Source organism: Galeopterus variegatus, unplaced genomic scaffold (genome assembly GCF_000696425.1).
Source record: "Galeopterus variegatus unplaced genomic scaffold, G_variegatus-3.0.2 Scaffold2723, whole genome shotgun sequence".
In the NCBI taxonomy this organism is placed as follows: Eukaryota; Metazoa; Chordata; class Mammalia; order Dermoptera; family Cynocephalidae; genus Galeopterus; species Galeopterus variegatus.
In genome coordinates this window covers 194,391-218,547 of record NW_007728834.1, presented here as the reverse complement: position 1 = coordinate 218,547, position 24,157 = coordinate 194,391, and the positions used below count along the sequence as shown (strand labels likewise).

Sequence of the window (24,157 nt, the reverse complement as noted above, 5' to 3'; positions counted from 1 at the left end):
ATATACCATAAAAATTTTGTTTCAGAAAAAATGGATCAAAATGATTACTTTTAGAATTACCAATCTTAAGTTATTCTGCCTTAGAGAGTACCATCAAGATGAATAAAGTAAATAAATAAATAGTAAAGCTCCTAAGACTGAAAATTCAGTATAGAATCAGGGATTACTCTACCAAAAGCAACTTGATTGTCGCCACTTCTCATTTATTAAACAAACTGAACAGGATCCAGAACACTGCATTGAATGTAAAGAAAAATCAACTAGAAGTATAATCCTATTTGTATACAGCATAATTCAATGTACAATACTGTATGTGAACAAGACAGATTTGCTGTAAAATGAATTTCCTTGCTTCAAGGCCAAAATTTTTAGAAAAGTCTGTAGACATATTGCTAGGGCAAGCTAACTTCTTTATGATGTCGCATTATGTGCTGGTTCTTTTCTGAAGGTCTTCGGAACCCTTTCTTGCAGTAGTCACACCGGTGAGGATAGTCTTTCGTATGAATGGAAATAACGTGCCTTTTGAACCCTGAGGCATCTGTAGTGCTATACTCACAGTACTCACATTGATACACTTTCCTGCCACTGTGTGTCTTCATATGCTTCTTAAGCTCATTCTGTTGTCTAAATCCCCTTCCACATCTTTTACACCTAAATGGAAGATCCTTCGTGTGAACTGAGAGAATATGGCGACTCAGAACAAATGGATCTGCAATCTTAAAGTCACAATGTCTGCACTGGTGCATTTTTTTACCCTTGTGGGCAGCCACATGTTTCTTGAGTTCTGAAGGTCTGTGAAAGCCTTTATCACACATGTCACACTTATGGGGGTAGTCCTTTGTGTGAACTGAAATTATGTGTCGCTTCAAATCACTTGAGTTTGAACTCTTGTGTTCACAATGCAAACACTGGTGTGTTTTGCTTTCTTGGTGGATAAGAGCATGTTGCTGCATTTCTTTGGTATCTGAGAAAGTTAGAAGACAAAGGTCACACTTGAATGGCATATCCTTACTATGCTTAGTTTTTACATGTGTTTTTAAGTTAGAAGAGTCTGCAGACCTATATTCGCAGTACTGGCATTGGTACGGCTTCTCCCCAGTATGGATTCGCATATGCTTTTTGAGCTCTGATGGGTGACGAAAACCTTTACCGCACTCCACACAAATATGAGGAAAGTTTTTGCTGTGGACTGCCAAAAGGTGGCGATTCAGTAACCCTTGTTCAGCTGTCTGGTATTCACAGAATTTACACTTGTGCATTTTGTTGACTCCTTTTTCCTTATGCACCATTTTGTGAGTAAACAAAGCCCCAGTGTGAGAGAAATGCTTCCCACGCTCATCACATTCGATGGCCTTCTCTGCCTTGCTGGTCAGCTTGTGGCTCTCCAGGTGGTTGTGTAAGCTTATCTTCTTGTTGGTAGTATAATCACAGTCAGTACAGCGGTACTTCTTGCTAAGGTGTTCAGGATGGTTTTTCATGTGCCTTTTCAAAAAACCTCTCGACTTAAACTTCTTCCCACAAATCATGCAAGGGTAAACAGTCAAAGGATGTCCATCAGGGCCAATAATTATTGCTAAGAAAGGAAAAGAAAGTAACATAAGTGATCAAAACAAGTTCTGCTTTGATTTCTTCAAGAATTTACAGTGTCTACCAGGTGGATGGGGGGGGAAATTTTTTAATTATGTGTATTCTAAATATTATAGGGTAAATACTCCTGTTATTAAAATTCCTTTTAATGCTTTTACTGCTATAAGAGATACAGCAATCTAGTTATAAAGATAACCTTGTCTGGTTTGGTATGACTGTATCAATCTCCCTTCAGTGAAAAAAAAAAACCAAAAAAACCCCTCAAATAGTGATGAAGCTACGTCTATTTAGAAATCTGTAGAAACTCAATTATAAAAATAAAGTTCAACATTTTGTCTTTCATTATTCCAAACCAAATTTTTGCTAACTTACAGTAAAGATTAATCATACCTATACAAAAAATTTAATATGAAAACCAGTATACAAAACAGTATTAAAAAAAAAAAGTCCTGTGAGCAAATGAAGCACTTGTCCTACTCCTCTGTAAATTATATCTACTTTATGCTGACATAATTAGATTCTTTATATTTGTCCATTTAAAGTTAACTAACATATTTTAGGGATTTATATTCATTTCCACTAAAAATCACCTGAGATTTTTTTTCTTGAACATCTGATCCACAATCTATTTCTTTTTTATCAAAAGAAATCATTCATGAATATCACTGAATTCTGAAAACAGTATTTTCAAATTCAATACACAAAAGCTACATGTGGTCTAGCAGCTAAAATGCCATTGTGACACCTCTGTGGATACACACTAGAGTTTTATCTGAGAGCTCACAGAGCACGCTGTGCTGTGTAACTCGTGCGCCCTCACCTGTTTGGTACTGCCTGGAATCAGTTCTTCTCCTTTTCTTTGGTTTTTGTTTAGCCAGTCTGCCGAGGCCAGCAGACTCATCTATGTGCAAGAGGGCACTTGCAGTGCCATTCCGGTTTTCAATTCCATCAGAATTATTACCTAACAATGTGCATTAAAAAAGAAAATTATACAGTATTATAAATTATAAAGAATTATGATTTCTTTTATTAACTAAAACAATGAAAAAAGTAAGCCATGATACTCATGAATGACAGAAATTCCCTATTTTAAATGGACTTTATGGGCTTGCTTACAGTAGCAAAACCACAGGAAATGCCTAACTTCCAAACCTAGCAGCATTTTGCCTTATGGATTTCCTTGCTGTCATAAGCTAGATATAAATAATCAAAATTTTAAAAGTCAGCTTCAAAGGCTTACATAATCTAGGCATGAAAGAAATTCATATTAAAATTAAAGACAAGAGGTTGACTACATAATCTTTCTCTACTTTTGCTTAATCATCATACTTGGTTACATCATATTTCTGAATCCCTAAGACCACTGAACCATTTTTCAATAATAAATTGATGTTCAAGACCACTCAGTCCTTTATGCTACTACGTGACTTACCATAAGCTGCTGCCCATGCTATTGGCATGAAGGTTTTCATTTCACTGTCATCCATTTGTTGTTCATGCACAGCAGCAGTTGCTGCTGCTGCAACAGCATCTTCCTCTCCTACGATTACTTCCATGTAAACTTCATCAGTGATTTCAGCAACATCTAAGTACAAAATTAATAAAAACTTTTGTGGCCATGTTTACAGAGATCACAGAGAAAAAGTGCATTAGCAGTAAACACAGAAATACTAAATAAACACTGACTGAATAAATCATTCATTCCTTGGCTTTCACCATAATTTAGTTTTAAATGCAGCACAATAATCTCTACAATATTATTGTTTATTTCCTTCAAATGATATTGCTTGCATTAAAAAAAAAAAGCTTAAAGAAAAATAAAATTATTTCCCAAGAAAGGCCACCTACTCAAATCTTCATCTTCTTGCTGAGAGTCATTGACAGTCATATAAACCATCTTTTCCCTGGGAACACGAATACTGCTGTTCTGATCATGTAGTCCAACTTCATGATCATTCTCAGGCTCACTCTCCACAATGTCTACAGTTCCACCTATCAGGAAAGAGGACAGCTCCAAGAATTTATTTGAAACTTTGTTTCTACCTATTTCACTTATCACCTTTTACAATATTTTTATATTCCCACATTAGAAATACACCTGAAAAGTTATTTTCATTAAAGATTTCAACATTCCAATCTAAATAATTTAAATACTCCAAATTTTTTTAAAAATCTGCATTTCTAAAAATATAACCAGGGTGAAGAACTTGGAACAAGATGTTTGAAATACTGAAGGCTTCCTCTTACCTAAGTCTTCCTCTCCATGGTCAGCTTTAAAAATGTACACCTTGATGACTTCAGGGCCAGTGCTGTCCACTTTACAGGGATCAATTTCCAACTGTGCATCCTCTGTCACTCCAGAGGAACCATCGTGTTCTATTTTGCCAGCATCATCTACTGCAAAGACAGATAATATGTCATAAGCAGTAACAGCAGATATTTAAATTAAATGTTGCTAAAAGTCATTTTTATAAATGTAATCTGTAAACTGAATCACATAAAACTGAATGATTTCATCTACACAAATAGAAGATACCATAAGTATACTTCAAATACTTCTCAGAGTAAAATATTAAAGTTAAAAAAATGCCTGGAACCCTCAAAAACCTAACAAAAGTAGTAAAAGTACATAATCTTAGTTTATCCATAAGGTAAAAGCATTATTATACCGTAATACAGGTATCCCTAGTACAGTCCTGAATAATGTAAGAAAATAATCTAAGTGATTCATTTTCAGAAAGGGGTTGCTGAATAGATAAAGTTCTCCTTCAGATGATAATAAGTTACCAGCCCTTAATTGTTTAATTCAAATGGATAAAGTTGTCCTTGAGATGGCAATGAGTTAATAGCCCTTTATTGTTCTCTTCATTTCCTAATGTTTCTCCTTTCACAGGGTTTCTGGTGGGCCTTTTTCTCGGGCTTGTCCTGAGCCCTCAAAGAAATTTCCTACAAGGGAGTAGTAAGTTGGGATACTTTTAGACATCCGGGAAAACTGTGCACCCCATAGTTCTCTCAGCAAATGAGGAGGCAGGAGCAGGGCTCACAAGGAATAAATTACTTGCTACATCCCTTTTCCGAATGCCTGCCCGTCAAGACACCAAACCTTGCAAGGCCATAATTAAAATCCTGCTTTGCTGTACCTCATGTCTCCATGTCTATCCTTTGGCCTTGGATGGGTGAGGGTGTTTCTCACAATTAAAATAAATATTAAAATATAATCCCTCTATAATGTACATTATACATGGCTTATAGCAATCCACCATTCACCGCTATCTTTTGTTTAATAGAAAGCGTAGCAGAGACTATTGAAAACTTAGCTCCAGGATCAAATTAATTTATTACAAAAGTTGGATTTATTGATGTTGAGTCCATTAGAGAAACACTGAAAAAATGTTCTCTCAGTTCTTGGTCCAGTTGATCGTATTTGCATAGGAGGGAGCAGGACCAAGGGCCAGAAAAGAAGGCTCATTTAGCTTGTCTTCAATATCCTTAACAAACCTTTTCATTTCCCTTTCTCTCTTTTCATTACTTTCTGGTGTTCCTCTGCTGAATATATTTGTTATCCTTTTGGCTGGACATTTGTTTTATTCAGCAGTGAATCACAACTATAAATCAAATATTGAGTAAAATACTGGAGACACAACTATGAAAAAGTCATGGACTACAGAAATCTGTAATCCAGTGCGAAAGCAGACAAGTGAACTTAATAATACTACTACTGCCATTTATAAAGTGATTACTACAGCACTATTTAATACTAATAATAACTCTATGAGGGAGTGCCACAATACTGTCAACATTTTACAGCAGAGCAAACTTAAGTTTAAAAAAGTTGAATGACTTAATCTGAGGTCAAATAGCTAGTAAATGGCAAAGCCAGAAGTCAAATTTTGCTCCATGTGACTCTCAACTAATATCCATCAACCTCTGGTATTTGAAGAATGTATTCTATTGTTTAAAATTGTTAGAGGCAATAACAATTTTTGAAAAATCAACAAATGGTATAATTAAAAATGGATTCCATCAGTGGAGAGCAGATGAACATATTCATGATTCAACCACAGTGATAATTTTGACAGCTATAAAGTTTTAAATTCTTAGTCAATCTTTTTTCAGTGGCTTATATAGAATGCAGATTTTTAAATATCTGAAATACTTCTGCAAATTACCCATCCTGTTCTTCAAATGATAGAATATTGCCTTTGTCTTCAAAATTTTATATAGCTTATATTAAGATGAATTTAATATTTCAATAATCAACATTAATGCAAAAATACAGTGAGTGATAATCTAATTTGTTTTTTTACTAATTAGGAATCAAGGAATGCATGCAAACAGCATCTTGAAACCTCTCATTTTATGCAAAGAACACAGCACGGACAAAGATATGGGGACATGGGATGACATAATGATAAGAGAATGTGTCCTTCAATATTGCCACAATGTTCGACATGGTGGGAAACTGCTAAGCCAAAGCCAGGTCACAGAGGGTCATGTGCACCAGGAAGAGGTCTCAGACTTAAAGCTGAGTTGGCTGACAGGCTGAATGTTTCTCAATCTGGTTAGAGAATCTGCAGGTATGGGTACAAAGATAGGTAGATAGATTGACTGACTGACTTACAGGTGAGATTGGCATTTTTGCCATACTATCCTGCCAACCTTGGGAAAAGTACAGTTCAAGAGATCAAGACGTGAAGCAGAAACTGCACTTGAGTCTACTGCAACAATGTGGATGACAAATGATGACGACTTGAATCAGGACAGAGGAAGTACAGAGGGGAAAGTAGGCCGAGCTTGAGTCATATTTTAGGAATAAAATAAGCAGACAGTGGAATGACTGAGATATCAAGCCAGCTCCTGAATATTCTAGTCTAAAAGCTGAAGACTGACACACAGATTTGAGAGCCACCAGCAAAATGTTAACTAAGATTTGAGATCACACAGCGAGAATGTGCAGTGTAAAGGAAAGAGGGAGCTGAGGATAGAGAACCAGTGAATGTACAGTTTAAGGGAGGAACAAGAAAGAGAATTCACAAAGGAACATGAAAAGAGAAAGGTGGAGAGGTTGCTGGAAGGGCAAGAAGGAAACTAGGGATTTAAAGCTTCCAACAGCCCTGGTAAAATTCACTGAAATAACAGCACACATACAAGTAAAGGAGAAATGGCTGTAATAACCTGAAGTCACTGGTGAAAAATGGCAATAGTGAAGGCTGTAGAAGATCAAAGTTGGTTGAGAATTCAATGGAAAGTGTAAATTTCTTCAAGAAGTCTAGTTTAGAAAAGAACAAAGTATTAGTAAACTAGAATGGTTATAGGATTCTTAGGTTCTTAAGCATACTCACAGTCTTTGGAGGAAATTAAGAAAGTTAAAGGCTAAAAGTAGAGCACATGGTAAAATTACTGGACCAGACCTCACAGGGAAATGGAGAGGATGAAACTAGGAGCAAATATGAAGGAAGAAAAATATATTATTCTTTTTGAGACCTAAGGACAGGAAGTAAATATGAGTACAAACAGGAAAGTACCTAAGCTGTTTTGAGGAAGAAGGTAGGATGGAATATGGAATATAGAAGAACATGGTTGCAGCTTCAATCATATGTACACAACAGGAGGAAAAGACTGATTAACAGTGACAGAATGGAAGACTGTGTTAAGAATTAGAAAAAGAAAGGAAAATGAGCTTTCCAGAACAGGCTTAATGATACCATGTTTCAAAAAGCCCACTAGTTGCAATAATAAAAACGAATCCATTATCCCTCCCTGAATTTAACTATCTAGGTTAAAGTATCCCGACAATGATTTATAACAATGGTTTGTGAGGAGAAAACAGGCATCATGTCCTTGACTACGGTCTGATGTGTGCCTTTTTTTCTGCCCACAGCTAGGTTATTTTTATGACATATCCAGATGACTGAGCTAAAGTTATTTTCCTACAGTTAGTTTTGGAATTTCATACTGAGATAGCATTAGAAGGACAGAGATCTCAGCAAACTAGGTAGGAGAATTCAGAATATATCTGTAACTTTTAACAGAGAACTCATTTCTGAAGAGTTTTATTGTATAAAATGCTGGCTTCTTTTGGCAAGGTTTGTGAAAACTGATTCTAACAAGGGCTCTACCAAAATGTCATAGACAGTACTTACCCATATCTTGGAGTTAAAAAATATCTCTCTCGTTATTTTTCTTTTAATTATATAATAAAAACAAATTTCAAGTATAAGACCTAACTGAAAAGATCAAAGCTATTATACTACTAGATAAAAAGTAGAATTTACCTTGAAAATTTCACTTTGAGAAGATGTTCCCCACTAATTCAACTTGCAAAATTATTCTAAATATGAAAAATCACAGAAGAATTTATTAAAGAGAAAAACCAAAAAACCTGAAGCGTCCAGTTGCTACTCAAAAGTCTGTGACTTTAAGGCTGCCATTAAAAATTTTAAAATAGGGCTGGCCAGTTAGCTCACCTGGTTACAGCATGGTGCTGATAACACCAAGGTCAAGGGTTCACATCCCCACACTGGCAAGCCCTGTAAATATATACTACTACCAAAGGTCTATTAAGAAAAATAAAAAGAGAAATAGAGTAGAATAGTGGTCACCAGAGGCAGGGAAAGGGTTGAGGCAAAGAAGGTTTGGGAAAGGTTGGTAGACTCATACAAAGTTACAAAGTTATAGTTACAATAGGAAGAATAAGTTCTGGTGCTCTACAGTGACAATAGCTAATAACATTGTATATTTCAAGACAGAACAGACAGAAAAGAGGATCTTGAATGTTATAACCACAAAGAAATGATAAATGTTTAGGTGACAGATATACTAACTATTCTGGTTAGAGCATTATACAATACATGCATGTATTGAAACAATACTGTACCACATAAACATGACGAAAAAATTCATAAAAATAATTTTAAAAACTGAATGACTGGAGAAGACTGAATTATCATGTATATGATTTCTGAACAACTGCCTTTTAAAAAATGTAGTAATGAAGAACTACAGTTTTAGGGAAACACCTCTTCAAAACAGATGTGTTGTTTATAATCAAGACTGTTTCTAATAATTATCTTTTGCATGGCATTTTACACTTTCTTTAGCATTTCTAAATACTTTATTTCACTTTTTCAGATAAATAGATAAAACTTATGTGATATGCCTGAGGTTAATGAATAGGGAGGAGGAGAGAGGAAATGAGGATGTCTAATCTTTAGGACTCAGGACTTCATATTTAGCTGGTCACGTTACCTCACTTTTCATTACTTCTGGAGAAAAGTAATTATAATTTTGCTAAGAAAAAGAACAATACTGGATTTGCTCAGGAATTGCATTTTGTCTAAATAGATAAACTAAGTAGAAATCTTCTGTCATTCTTAGTCTTCCAATGGAAGCACATGGCTTGCCTCTCCATTTACTTAAATTGCTTAAGCTCTGAAAATCAGATTGTTAAAATTTATTTATCACTGACCACCATGGGAAGAAGACAACAGTCTATGTGATTCCTCTCTCTCAGGGTTTCTTGCTGAACACCCTTAGACCCTGCTATCAATCAGTTTTCCTAAAACAAAGATCCAGTCCCCCTACTCTCCTGTCCTATTCTCTAGTGCACAATGGTACTCTTTTTCCTACCAAGTGAAGTACAAATTGCATAGTCTAATAATTAAAATCTGTCCAAAGTGCCTTCTGTCATTACAGTCTGGTTTTCTTCAGCATCACCACCCCCCAAACACCCCATGTGCTCTAAAGTTAAGCAATACTGATTTATTCTCTATTCCTTTATGCTTCTCCTACTTTGTTTTAAAATAAAAGACTACTTTTTATTGAAACGATATATCTTAAGTATAAAAACAAAAAATTAAAGTTTGCTCAAAATCAAGTCACCAGGAATTATCATAGAATTTACAAGATATTTCTTTACATGTATATATACATATATATGAATAGAATAAATAGAAAAATTTTAAATGAAAGTCATGTTCTTTTTAAAACTAATTTTATAATAAATTTAATAACAATAAAAATAGCTTAATTCCGTCAATCATTCAAACTATTCCCCTGCATATTCTTCCAGTTTCTGTGCTCGAGCTCTCATTTCATCTCACTTGCCAGAACCATAAACATGCCTGATGTAATTTTTGCCTCAGCACCTACATCTATGAAGCTGGACAAAAAAACTAACTCAACATCAATGATGGTCTCATCATTCAATATATGAACATGACTCTTGAGTGGAATCTATTTCACATTTTCCCTTAAAACTCCACTACCACCTACCTGGCAATCTTATTTCCTATCTCACTAAGAAGTGAAACAGAAAAGATGACCCACTGATTACCACATCTACCTACCTACCAACAACTAAATCTAAAAACATTTTCTCCTCTGCAAATGACCACAGACTAATTGGGATCCTCCTATTTGAAACCAGTGCCTCCCCTCAACTTGAGCACTATATTATAACTTGTCCTTAACTGTTTTGGCAATTACACAGACACCATCAATTCGTCTACCACCTATTACATCAGCAAAAACATAATCTTTTTCCTTACTCTTGAAACAAAATAAAGACAATAAAACATATAAAACCTCCCTGCTTCTGTTGATCCCATTTCTCCTGCAAACTACTGCTTCATTTCTCTAATTATTCTCATTGCACATTCTATATAAACTCACTTCAAACAGGCTTTTGCCTACCACTTCATCAAAACTGTTTGTTGAGATTGATTACTCATGATCAATTTTCAGACTTGATGTGCCCTACTTGCAGCATTTGACACAAATGTTCACTCTCCTCAATTCAAATCAGTACACACATTTTCTTTTTTAAGTCTATCAGACAATTCAAACTTGAAGTCTGACAAGTTATCTTTTGAAACATCCCTGACCACATTCACAACTCAAAATCCTCTTGAATGAATGCTTTCACTTTTCCAAAAGTTTCTAATGTAAATACTTTCATTTTATTAATTTGTTTCTATATTTCTGCTACAACTTAATCACCCTGAGGCAAAGGAAAGTCCATCTATTTTACTCACTGATATATATATCAAGTGCCTACGAAACTGTCTGGCACTAGTAACTATTCAATTTGATATACAAATATGTGTTGATGTTGAAGTAAATGACTATAATCCAAGGTAATAGATTTTTTAAAACTCTATTAAGAAAAAATTTTACAAAAATAACAAAAGGTTGTAATCTTATTTTAAGGACAATTATCTACTGTCAACTGCTATAACGGTGAAATTAACGTGTTTATACATTGGGCCATACCAAATACTTTGTTGTTAATATATTGTAGCTATTTATTGTTATATAAACTTTGCATAAATGTTTAGTCTAGTTTTATATAAAATAAATTCAAAATCACTACCTGTCATTTTACCAATTTCTCCATTCTTTACTGGTTTCACCTTTTTGGTTTGCTTTATTAATTATGAAACATCAACTCCATAACTCACAAGTGCTAAAATCCCAAAATTGTAGATAGTTGAGAATGTCTGTCTTTAATTTGGACTTGAATAAGTTTGCTGGGTATAAAATTAATTCTTTCTTTTCTTTTCTTTTTTGGTATCTGGCCAGTACAAGGTTAGAACCCTGGATCTTGGTGTTAATAGCACCACTCTCTAACCAACTGAGCTAGCTGGCCAACCCCTGGTTATAAAATTCTAGGCTACAGTTTCCTCAGAATTTTCAGACCTTGTTGCACTGTCTTATAACACTGAATATTTTGATGTGGGTACCCATACTTTATCCTTAAATTTACTAATATAACTGATTATAGATTGGTGGTTTTATCACCCTGTCAATTTCTTAGAAGAAAAATGAATTGTTTTAAAAGATTTCAGTCATTTTTTATATTAAAATGTCATTTACATGTCAGAAAATCTGTCCTTTCACAGTGTATATACAATTAGTAATTTTTAGAAAATTCACACAGCTGTGTAGGCATCACTACTATCTAATTCCATATTTCCATTATCCTCAAAAGGAACCTCCATACCCTTTAGCTACCCCCATCCTCAAACCCTATCTGCCAGAAGCAGACAATCATTAAATTACTTTTTGTCTTTACACTATACCTATCCTAGACATTTGATATACTTCCTATATTTAGCACGTTTTTAAAGTTCATGTATCCATGTACCATGTATCAATGCTTCATTCCAAATATTTCACTGTTCTTACCAAGATTTAGCCTTTTTGCTTTAATAAACACTCCCTGTGTTGCTACAAGCTTTCATTTAGTTTTCAGAGTTCTGAAAATTTATTCTAACAATTTTTACCAGTGCTTTTGCTGTTTGTATAGAGGAGAAAATTTTCAGCGATCCTTATTATGCCATTTCCACTGACATCCTCTAATCATTATTAATTTCAGGAAAACCTTCTCCTATAGTTTTCTGTCACATTAGTTGTTTTCTTTTTTCTGTATGTGGGTTTCACTTCCTTTTTTTGTCTCCCACATCTGTCCATGCATGTTCTCCGTAACAATTTTTATAACTATTTTTAACAATTTCATTTTTGTAATATTTTAAAGCCTGATCACAAAATCCCCAATTATAGTTGGACACATTTATTTTTATTCCTGCTTCTCAGAGTCTTTTACCTTTAAGATGTTTTTATTTTTCCTTTCTGCTTCTTTCTTAAATTCTAAGTTTAATTTCCATCTCCTTTTCTGCCTTATAATTTCTCCTTTGAAATGTGTCATGTCCACTTGAAGGTTTTCTAAATACAATTAAAGTTCTTACATAAAAACCATTAATTCTAGTCTGATGAACAAAAACCTCTTTACAAATTTTATCATAACTTTAAACATACTCCCTAAGTTACCCTTACTCACTTTTCAGAAATAGTCCTTTGGGACTTTTCTTAAAGTTCCAAAATTTTGTTTTACCAAATGGATTTAAAAAACAAACAAAAAAACTGCTAGAGGGCTTAAAATAGTAAGATACGTATATATCCAATAATTAGCTATGGGAAAAGTAATAAACAAATATATGAACTAGGTGGTCCTTGGATAAGGCATGGTATCCAGATAATTTCAGCTACAAATTTCATATAATTGTTTATTCAATAAATATTTCACACCTAATATGTATAGGTTTGAGGGGAACACTCATATGTGACTAATAAGACACATCAAAGCCTGTTTCCTCAAGAAGGATATCAATTTAGAAACAATGGTAACATCTAGACTACAAAGACTCTGTAAAGAAGTCATGTTTACCTCAACAGCGGTTACATTATAACAATGGGCACTGATGTCCTGTTGCCATAAAAAATGATGACTCTTTCTGTCTTTGTTTTAGGTGAGAATTTAGAGGGGAAAAACCTGCCATTACAGACTTAAAAAATAAAGTAGGCTTTTAGATCCAATAACATATTGCAAGTTTTTATAAAGAGTACTTAGACATCTGTTCAGTAACCTACATATATTGAATAAATATTTCAAAAGAATTCAGAGATATTACCATGTCTCATGATATTATGAAAAGCATTAAAGTTGATTATCAATAACAGTATCTCTCAGTTTTCTCTATCAAGTACAAAATCAGACCACAGTTCCTCTCTGCACTTATCAAAAACCTGTCAATCCTAAATAGACTTCCCCACCCAATATGGTTTTAAAATACAAATGCTGCATTAGAGTAAGTATCTTTTCTGCAAGGAAAAAATAGGATACTATGCAAGGAAAAAATAGGATACTAAGAAAACTGAAATACCTAGAAAAATTCACAATATAAAAATATTCATTATTACACTTTTGGAGAGTTATAATAAATACTACTGCTCTCTCTCCTTCCTTCTTTCAAACCAGATTACTCAAGGTTAAAAACTGTAAATTATTATTCTTAAACACCTAAACACTTTATCTAGAACAGCCTTTACACAGAGAAAGAATTTAATAAATGTTTATTAAATCAGTACAAACAAACTCTTCACAGTTACTAAGCAAGTTCAGGTAGAGGTAAAAACTGTTATTATCAGAAAACTAGGACATGAAGGTATACATAATCATAAAAGAGGTAAATAAATGCCTACTCTCTCTGCCCCGAGTTCTATTACTACAAATCTCTTTTGCTGAGCTTTGCTCAAAGACTTGGGGTGGGGTAGGGTGTGCTCATGTTTATTATTTAGTGGGTACACTTTAAACTCATCTGTACTATAAAACTTCATTCCAAAGACTCTAGTAGTCACAGGAACTGATCAGTTAGGAAAATTAAGTTATCTAAACCAGCAGATAAGTGACATTATTCTATACAACTGGAACTATGTTAATGTATAGAACATATTTAAATATTAAAGCTAGAAATATTAAGAGACACTCATTCAGAAATTATAGTAATACAGAATGATTATAACTGCTACTTAAAAAAAACTATATTCAATCACATCCTGGTTGATAAAGTAGTCAACACAATCAAGAAAGCCAGCATCCTGTAAGTAACAGTGAATAGAGTATAAAACCAATATGATATTACATTTCTAACCCATTTGCAATCTACATAAATCAGTTTTAATGGTCATAACTACTTTATTTTCAAAACATTCAACTGATTTAACTACAACGCAATAATAAACTTTAAAAAAAGTCATTACTTTGGGCCGGCCTGGTGGCGCACTGCTACAGTGTGCCGCTTGGGAGCATGGCGGAGCTCCCACCGAGGGTTCGGATCCCACATACAGACCAGTTCCTGCTCACTGGCTGAGCGAGGTGTGGGCGCGACACCGAGGGTTGTGATCCCGTTGCCGGTCCCAGCCCGGTACGGGTGCGACACTGAGGGTTGCAATCCGTTGCCGGACACGAAAAAAGACAAAAAGGAAAAAAACAAAAACAACAACAACAAAAAAAAGTCATTACTTTGAAGGAAAAAGGACAATGGGTGGAAGAAAATAAAAGTGTAGATGCAACTCTGTGATTAAAAGATGTATTTTGGGGGGCTGGCTAATTAGCTCAGTTGGTACAGCATGGTGCTGATAACCCCACAGTCAAGGGTTTGCATCCCTGTACCAGCCAGCCACCAAAAAAAAAAAAAAAAAAAAAAGATATATATATTTTAAAGTGAATCCCTCTTAACTTTCAGTAATAACTCTGATAAGGTGGGTAACAGTCCAATTACACTTATCATGATTTCATAAATTCAATCTTGTTCTTTTCAACCTTGACCTTTCTCATCTTTCTATTCCATCTTTATGTAGAAATTAAATCTTTACTCTGTACCACTTCACATAATTATAGCTTATTTTATGGGATCCAAACTGAAACTACAAAGCATGCTGGGTCTAAGATGTACCTTAATTTTACAGAAGTTTAAGTCATGAAAATTTCACCGTAATATTTTTTAGAAAAGGAAGGTTTCAAAAATATTGCTGACAATCAACGTATCCCAAAACTTACATGAAATCATAAGGTAGTCTTCACAGTTGCCTCTGTCATTGTCTTGCTGGTCCACATGGATCCCATTGGCATCTATGACTGCTTCAGAGGCACAATCTGCTACCAGTACTTCTTCTGAAACTACATCAGTAGTCAGAGGATCAGTGATGATTTCTGCTTCTACTACACTATCATGAACCACATGTTCAACTTGTCCAACATCAGATATATGCACAGAGTCACTTGTCAAGATATGTTCTGGCATAGACACTGAAGCTGAAGTAATGTCAGCAGCTAAAACATCATCTGAGACTGTGCGATGTACTAAAGAAACTTCTTCAGTTACAACTGAGTCCAGCATTGGCTCAGGAATGATGACATTTTCAATTATATCTGCTTCTTCTAAGACATCTGAGCACTGAACATCCTCTATAACAACATCTTCAATAACATCTTGTATTACAACTGAGCCTGGGTCATCAGGAACAAAGTTATGTGTAGTAATGTCTGAATGCACAATATTAGAAACAAAAACAGCTTCTTGTACTGCCACAACAATTTGATCACCATCCATGTGTGTATCATCAGCTCCTTAAAAAAGTAAAAATTGAAATGACAAATTTCAGGTAACTATGCACAATTATCTCACATAACATAAATATTATTTAATTTTTATCTTCTCAGTGTTCCTCAAACATAAAAACAGATTAAAGAAATAAGGAGGAGGGCCGGCCCGGTGGCGCACGGGAGAGTGCGCCGCTTGGGAGCGCGGCAGCGCTCCTGCTGAGGGTTCGGATCCCATGTGGAGACCGGTTCCCGCTCACTGGCAGAGCGCGGTGCGGGTGCAGCACCGAGGGTTGCGATCCCGTTACCGGTCAGTAAAAAAGACAAAGAGGAAAAAAAAAAAAAAGAAAGAAGGAGGAGATCCATTTTTGATTTGTATAAGAAATAGAAATTTTTAATACAAGAGCTTTTTTAATTCAATCCTAATCAATAACAGGTAAAGAAATACTAAGAAAACAAAAAACTTGGGCAGTTACAGAAGAAAAACACTCCTAAAGTAAAATTTAGAATATCGACATAAAAAATTTCCCAGGACACTAAAATAAAATCTTAAGGAATTTATTTACAGAAACTAAGCAAGTTAACACAAACTCAGAAAACAAATTTTCCTTCATTACATATTTCATTTTTTCTTCTTTCTGCATCTCCTTTTTTAACACATCAGTTTTCTTCTTTTCATCACACCTACATATGTCTTTTTTAACCATTTTTTTTTTCACTCTTTTTTATTTTCCCACTTAGTTCTGGTGCAATATCCCACCAATTCTCTCTCTGACTCTGGAAGTTATAAAATCATTCTTTGACTCTAAAACATAAAAGCAGCAGGGTATAAATGAAAAGAGGGATACAAAGTCACAGTTAAGAAAGGAAAGACAATTGGTTAAAGAAGCCTATGTGGTAGATAAAATGAATAAAAGTACAGCTGGGCTGGGGTAATGGAGACTGAAGATACTTGGAATGGGGTCTGCCATAACTTCACCAGGGCACTCCACCTCCAATTAGCTTCCTCCCATACCACCCAAACCCCAATCCTCAATGCAATTCTTCAGAATATTAAAAACCCTACTCTAATCCACTCAGCAGTTAAGAAATAAAGGTAGACCAATAAACCAATTAAAGCCCATTGAGATTAAATGACTTAATAAACTTTATCCAATTTACACACTGTACAGTTTCAATAAATTACTCTAAATAAATGCCACGAGTGAGAACAGAATTGATGTATCTTTACTAGAAATATAAAATAAAATAAAATAAAATAAAACAATCTATGTATCATGGCTCCTAGTCCACAGAAAAGCAAACATGGAACATTTACATTAAAAACCATTCAGGTGGTGAGTGCTTCTGGTTTTAACTCAGACTAGACTGAGTTCAAGCAGGTGCCTAACTCAATAACTGTTTCCCTGGCCACGCCCTCAGAGAAACACAGCTTCTTCAACAAACAAGAAAAGCCAAGAATAATAAAAGTTGCAGGAAATCTTTAAAGTTAGTTAACATCCACTTGAATTACATACAGAAATAATCATGAGAAAACGTTTGCTTTTACTTCTACAGAACTTCAACAAAATGCTTTATACTCATTTGTCTTCAGCATTAATAATAATTCACAACACACACTAGATCAATATAATTGTTAGTGCATAGACGTAAATGTGAAAGCATTTAGTGGCAACAGCGTTGGTTAAAATGGTCTAAATCAGAGTGCAGGGTTTAGACACATTAGTTTTGTGACCTTGGGCAAGTCATTTAACCTCTGAGTTTCAGTTTCCTCATCAATAAAATGAGGAAAGTAGTATTTGCCATGAATACCTCACAGGTCTGTGATGATGATCAAATAAGAATGTATGGAAAGTGTCCTGAAAAACTGTAATGAGAGGTTTCATTATTATTATGCATATAAAAATAGAGGCCCTGGTAGATTAAGTGACTTGCTCAAAGATTAACAAATACCATTGTGTTAAACATCAGCACAAAAATGTATTAGCTCTTCAATCTACCACTTGGCTTATGACCCAGGCTTTCCTGTGGCAAAATTAAGCTGATAAATACTATGAGTTTTCCTCTGAAGCAAAGTCCCTCTTTTAGGAACAATTAATTATACTTTACCATGTTCTAGAAAGAAAAAAAATTATAACTTTGCATTTGCCATTATCAAACTTAAATTACCAAATTTGAGTCAAAAGACTATCCCAAATTGTTTAAGAAACACACACACTTATTTAGCAACAACAGCGGTACTTAAAAAAATCTGTGGAAAACTGGAATTTAAAGACAGTACAAATATAAAAGAACTTTTAACAAGTGAATCTTTTGAAGTACCTTTGGATATTAAAAATTCCTTATTTTTCTTGGTAAAATTAATTACTATTGCTTTCATAAAGGCAATATAATCATTTAAAATTCAATTAATAAGTTCATTTAAACTTTAACTCACAAGAGCAGCTATATAATAAAAAACATAAAACCTAATGCAATCATTTAACAATATTACGTACTTACAGTAATCAGTAATCTGAAATTGCAAACACTTTTTTTCCTACTGTTAGAACTTCCTTCCTATATAAACATAATTTTCCTTATGAAGTTTGGGGAATGAGGTAAGACTCCACCTGCCTAACACAGAGGTTCCTTTTTGGAATATGTGAAAGACTGGGGCTGCAAAAGTAGGACCTTTACCTCCTGGGCAACGGAGAACAGAGAAACGTGATTCACGTGTTATTCTGTGACAAATTTACTACTGATGTGGTAGATTAAAGAGAGAAACTAAGAATGAGGAAAATAGTAAATATTATAGACTTAGAATGAGACAACAGAGCCTGAACTATGTAGAGGAAACTGGCAAGAAAAGCAGTGTGGTAAACAGACTTCCCTCACCTCCCCATCCAATCTACACTACTCTCCAACTCACCCAAAGTGTTGACACTCTATCATTGTAAACTGTGAATATGATATGTTATGGGGCTTACACAACATGGATTTTGCAGATGTAACCATGGTTACAAATCTTAAGATGAGGTGATTATCCTGGAAAATTTGGGTGGGCTCAATCTGATCAGATAAATCTTAAAACAGATAACTTGATATGGCTGGAGTAAGAAAGTTGAAGCAGAATGATAACTTAGAGAGATTTCAAGTGTGAGAGAGACTCAAACTGCAATTGTTGGAAGGAGCTACATGGAAAGCATGAAAAAGAACACAGACAGCCACAAAGAGCAAAGACCAGCCTCTCACCTGACAGCCAGCATGGAAATGAGGACTTCAGGCCTGTAACTATTGAGAAACTGCATTCAACCAACAATCTGATTTAGCTTCAAATCAGATTCATCCCCAGAGAGCCAGAAAGGAACACAATTCTGCCAACCACTTAATTTCAGCCATGTTTATAGTTTCCACAACTATGTTTATAGTAATGGAAAAGCATAGTACTATAAAATTATTCACAGTTCACAGATTTTGGTACTGAGAATTAAGTGCTACTGTACAAATACCTAAAAATGTGAAGTATCTTTGCAGTCAGAGTGAAGGCAGGGAAAATTCTGATGAGCATGATGAGAACAGCACAGATTCTCTTAAATAGACCAATACTAGAAATATAAATTTTAATAACTCTGCTAGTGAGAACTCAAAAGAAAGAAAGGATTAAGATGTGGGCTCAGAATATACCTAACTCAACATGTACAGATGGTTCATAGAAATATAGACTTTAATAATACTGTTGGTGAGGATTCAAAAGAAGTGAGAAACATTACTGGAAAATGAAGGAAACTGAACACACATACCTTTGTTATATAATGGCAGACCACTGAGCAAAACTGGACACTACAATTATTTTTTGTGGAAAGCACAATTTGTAACAACAAACTCAAACGTTTAACTTGGGAAATTTCTTCAGTGTTGTAGATAGGGCCTTGTTTCTTCTCACTGCTTACAGCAAAATTCAATATGAGAAATAAATTGTCGGAAGATATTAAACAGAGAGATAGCAGAACTTGACAATTCGGGAAACTGTCACCCTATCCAGACTGGGAGGAAAAAGTTAATATTAAGAAGATTCATTGTCATGGAAAAATTTCTAGAGAAAATGGGCCGGCCCAGTGGCGCACTGGATAGTGCGCCGCTTGGGAAGCGCGGCGGCGCTCCCGACCGAGGGTTCGGATCCCACATACAGACCGGTTCCCACTCACTGGGGATGAATCTGATTTGAAGCTAAATCAGATTGTTGGTTGAATGCAGTTTCTCAATAGTTACAGGCCTGAAGTCCTCATTTCCATGCTGGCTGTCAGGTGAGAGGCTGGTCTTTGCTCTTTGTGGCTGTCTGTGTTCTTTTTCATGCTTTCCATGTAGCTCCTTCCAACAATTGCAGTTTGAGTCTCTCTCACACTTGAAATCTCTCTAAGTTATCATTCTGCTTCAACTTTCTTACTCCAGCCATATCAAGTTATCTGTTTTAAGATTTATCTGATCAGATTGAGCCCACCCAAATTTTCCAGGATAATCACCTCATCTTAAGATTTGTAACCATGGTTACATCTGCAAAATCCATGTTGTGTAAGCCCCATAACATATCATATTCACAGTTTACAATGATAGAGTGTCAACACTTTGGGTGAGTTGGAGAGTAGTGTAGATTGGATGGGGAGGTGAGGGAAGTCTGTTTACCACACTGCTTTTCTTGCCAGTTTCCTCTACATAGTTCAGGCTCTGTTGTCTCATTCTAAGTCTATAATATTTACTATTTTCCTCATTCTTAGTTTCTCTCTTTAATCTACCACATCAGTAGTAAATTTGTCACAGAATAACACGTGAATCACGTTTCTCTGTTCTCCGTTGCCAAAGACAAAAAAAAAAAAAAAAAAAAATTTCTAGAGAAAAAACAGTACATGACTCTACAACTGTTCTCTGAAACTTCAGAAAAATCAGAAGGTAAAAGATTTCAGAGTCTCTATGAAGCAATTAAAGGTGACTTATGGACATATACCTCAATCAAACCAAGGTGCTTCTAAGAATTGTCCCTCAGTCATCTCAGCAGAATTCAAAAGTAGAGAGAGGATTATCTCAAAAAGATGTGGTGAGCTTCTTATGTAATGCAATAAATCTACATGACATACACAAAATTCTTCAGAAAATTATTCCAACAGAAACATGCTAGTTTGGACTAAAAGAGACAGACAAAAGTACAATGTAAGGAAGGCTCTGGAACCTCAAAATTTTAGGGGCAGGACTTCAAATTATGCTACAAAGTTATAGTAACTAAAACAGCATAGTACGGGCATAAAAACAGTCACTCATACCAATGGAACCGAACACAGAAATCAACACACATACTTACTGCCAATTCATATTTGACAAAGGCACCAAGAACATATATTTGGGAAAGGACAGCCTCTTCAAAAAGTGCTTTTGGGAAAATTGGAAATCCATATATAGAAGAATTAAACTAGACCTATACCTCTCACCATATATCAAAATCAACTCAAAACAGATTAAAGACATATATAAGACAGCAAACTATAAAACCAGTAAAGGAAAACACATGACAAACACTTCAGGAAGTAAGACTGGGCAAAAACATTACAAACAAGACCCCAAAAACACAGGCAGCAAAATAAAAAACAAATAGGATTATATCAAACTAAAAAGCTTTTGCATAGCATAAGAAACAGTTAAAAGAGCGAAAAGACAACCTACAGAACAGGAGAAAATATTCGCAAACTATGCAACCAACAAGGGATTAATACCCAGAATATACAAGGAAATCAAATAACTTAACAGGAAAAAAACAAGTAACCTGACTAAAAAATAGGCAAAGGAGTTGAAGAGACATTTCTCAAGAAAGATATAAATGACCAACAGGTACCTGAAAAAATGCTCAATATCACTAAGCATCAGGGAAATGCAAATCAAAACCATACTGAGATGGGCCGGCCCGGTGGCACACTGCTACAATGCGCCGCTTGGGAGCACGGTGGCGCTCCCGCCGAGGGTTCGGATCCCACATACAGACCGGTTCCCGCTCCCTGGCTGAGCGAGGTGTGGGCGCAGCACCGAGGGTTGCGATCCCGTTGCCGGTCCCGGTCCGGTGCAGGCGCGACACTGAGGGTTGCGATCCATTGCCGGACACGAAAAAAGACAAAAAGGGGAAAAAAAAAAAAACCATACTGAGATATCACCTCATGCTAGTTAGATTGGCCAGTATCCAAAAAGACAGAGAACAACAAATGCTAGTGAGGATATGGAGAAAGGGGAACCCTCCTATCATGTCAGTGGGACTGTAAAAGTGCAGCCACTGTGGAAAACACTATGGGAGTTCCTCAAACAACTACAGATTGAACTGTCATACAACCCAGCACTCTGCTGGGTGTATACCCAAAGAAACGGGAATCATCACATTGAAGGGATACTTGCACTACAATGTTTATCGCAGCTCTAGTTACAATAGCTAAGAGATGAAACCAACCTAAATGTCCATCAATAGATGACTGCATAAGGAAAATGTGGTACAATATACACAATGGAATGCAGCTCTGCCATAAAAAGAAATGAAATTCTGCTATTCACAGTAACATGGATGAACCTGGACTAAATTATGTTAAGTGAAATGAGCCAGATACAGAAAGAGAATAACACATGCCCTCAACTCCTAAGTGGGTGCTGGAAAAGAAAAAAAAAAGAAAGAAAGAAAGATACAACAATTACAATAATTCCTTGAACTTTGAAAAGGAAAGAATGGAACTGAGGCCACCAGAGGCGGGAAAGGGGTAGGGGTCAGTTAGGGAGAAAGTGGTATTAAAGGGCCCCAAAAAATGTTTACATGTTTAGTAATGATTAAAAAAAAATTACGGGCAGGAAGCAGGCTGAAAAAACTATTCCACTGCAAATGCCAATTCATTATATTTGATGAAAATAGCAAGAAAGATTCAAAGGGGGAGCCACAGGCCACAGAGTTATTACCAGGTCTTGAAAGCTAATGGATTTTGCTCGGCTGAATTTTGAAATTTCTTTCAATTCACAGTGTTTGAACCAGAATTTCCAAACTGTTCAACCACTGTATGTTGGGAGCTGATAAGTTGTATCTAATAACTAATACTCAGAATATCATAAGCACCTGGTTTAGACATTGTGAGACTTCTGAACTGCTTAAGATGAGATTTTTGGAATGGTAACCTTGGGAAAGAACAAATTTATTTTATTTTGGGAGGGACATAAATGAGGATCAAAGTGTACACAGTGGTAGACAGAATGGACCCACAAAGATATCCATACCCTAACCCCTGGATCTTGTAAATATGTTATGTGATACAGCAAGAGATTCTGCAGATATAATGAAGATAAGAAACCTAATATTGGGAAATTATACTGAATTACCTGGGTATGTCCAATCTAATCACATGAACTCTTAAAAGAAATAAATTTTTTGGCTGGAGTCAAGAATAGCTAGCTGACGGAACGGAAGGTCAGAAAGATTCAAAGATTGAGAGGGACTTAACTCGTGTTGCTAAAGACAACCACACACAAAGCATGAGAATGTGGGAAGACTGTAGAAGAAAAAAATGGCCCTGGCTGATAAGTTGTAGGAAACAAGAAACAAAGAATTTCATTTTTATAACAAGGAACTAAATTTGGCCAAAGTTATGAATATTCTTAAAAGTACATTCTCCCTCACTAGCCTACGGAAAGAAATACAGACCTACAGACACCTTGATTTTGACCTCGTAAAATTCTACACAGAGAAGCCAGTTGAGTCACATTTTTCCCTGCACTCTGACCTACTGAACTCTGAGATAAATTTGCCTTGTTCTTGGGTCAGTAAATTTGCAAAAATGCATTACTGAAGTAGAAAACACTTTCTAGGTGAGAACTAATAGGACTTAGTTGTACTGGGAAAATGAGAATAACTGAAATAACAGTAATATTTTTATACTGATGGTGTTACTAACAAGATCATGAGTTAGTTGGCTATGAGCTTTTGACAGGATAACAAGGTACTTGAGTATGAATCAATATCATATCTAGCAATTTATCCCCCTGATAAACAAATATAGTGGATAGGAAGCCGAACAACCCCCAAAACAGTTATACCTATTCCATCAAAAAATGAGTTTGGCTCCTGTTGCTGCAATTCAAATTCATCTTCATCCATGGTCTTTAATTCTCATTAGTCACAGCTCCTAAACCTGGGAATAAAGTATACCAGAAATTAATTTTTTATATCACATATTAAAATCATCATGATATTTACACTTCTGAAATGCTATAATTGTTTGGTTTATCAATCACCTATCAAGGTAAAATAAAAGGGATCAAACTGATTAAGATAAAAGGCAGCTAAATCATACAGGCTGCTAGTGTCTTGGGTTTTTAAAAAATCAACTATGATCTAATATAAAATGCTTTCTCATTTGTTCCCATGTTTTTAACTACCACTTGCATAAAGATGATTTCCCAAATCCATACACTTTAGGAAGGACATAACACTTCTACCAGACTGTCTGCTAACATTTTCATATGGATAAAACCCAGAGGCTGAGCCTGTGGCGCACTCGGGAGAGTGCAGCGCTCCCACCACGGGTTCAGATCCTATATAGGGATGGCTGCTGAGTGCGGTGCGGCTGGTCTCAAAAACAA

The 24,157-nt window shown here is 35.4% G+C and overlaps 1 protein-coding gene across 1 annotated transcript; it reads right to left on the bottom strand.

The window, feature by feature from the left end:
* Positions 1–253: 253 nt before the first annotated feature.
* Positions 254–23,678, bottom strand: LOC103598732 (zinc finger X-chromosomal protein-like). Its single transcript, XM_008582782.1, has 7 exons — positions 23,612–23,678; positions 14,987–15,556; positions 3,835–3,984; positions 3,436–3,579; positions 3,020–3,172; positions 2,408–2,548; positions 254–1,573 (listed from the first exon to the last, which is right to left on the bottom strand). The coding sequence occupies exons 1-7, from the start codon at positions 23,670–23,672 to the stop codon at positions 393–395; spliced, it is 2,400 nt and encodes a 799-aa protein (XP_008581004.1). The 5' UTR covers positions 23,673–23,678; the 3' UTR covers positions 254–392.
* Between the last annotated feature and the right edge of the window lie 479 nt (positions 23,679–24,157).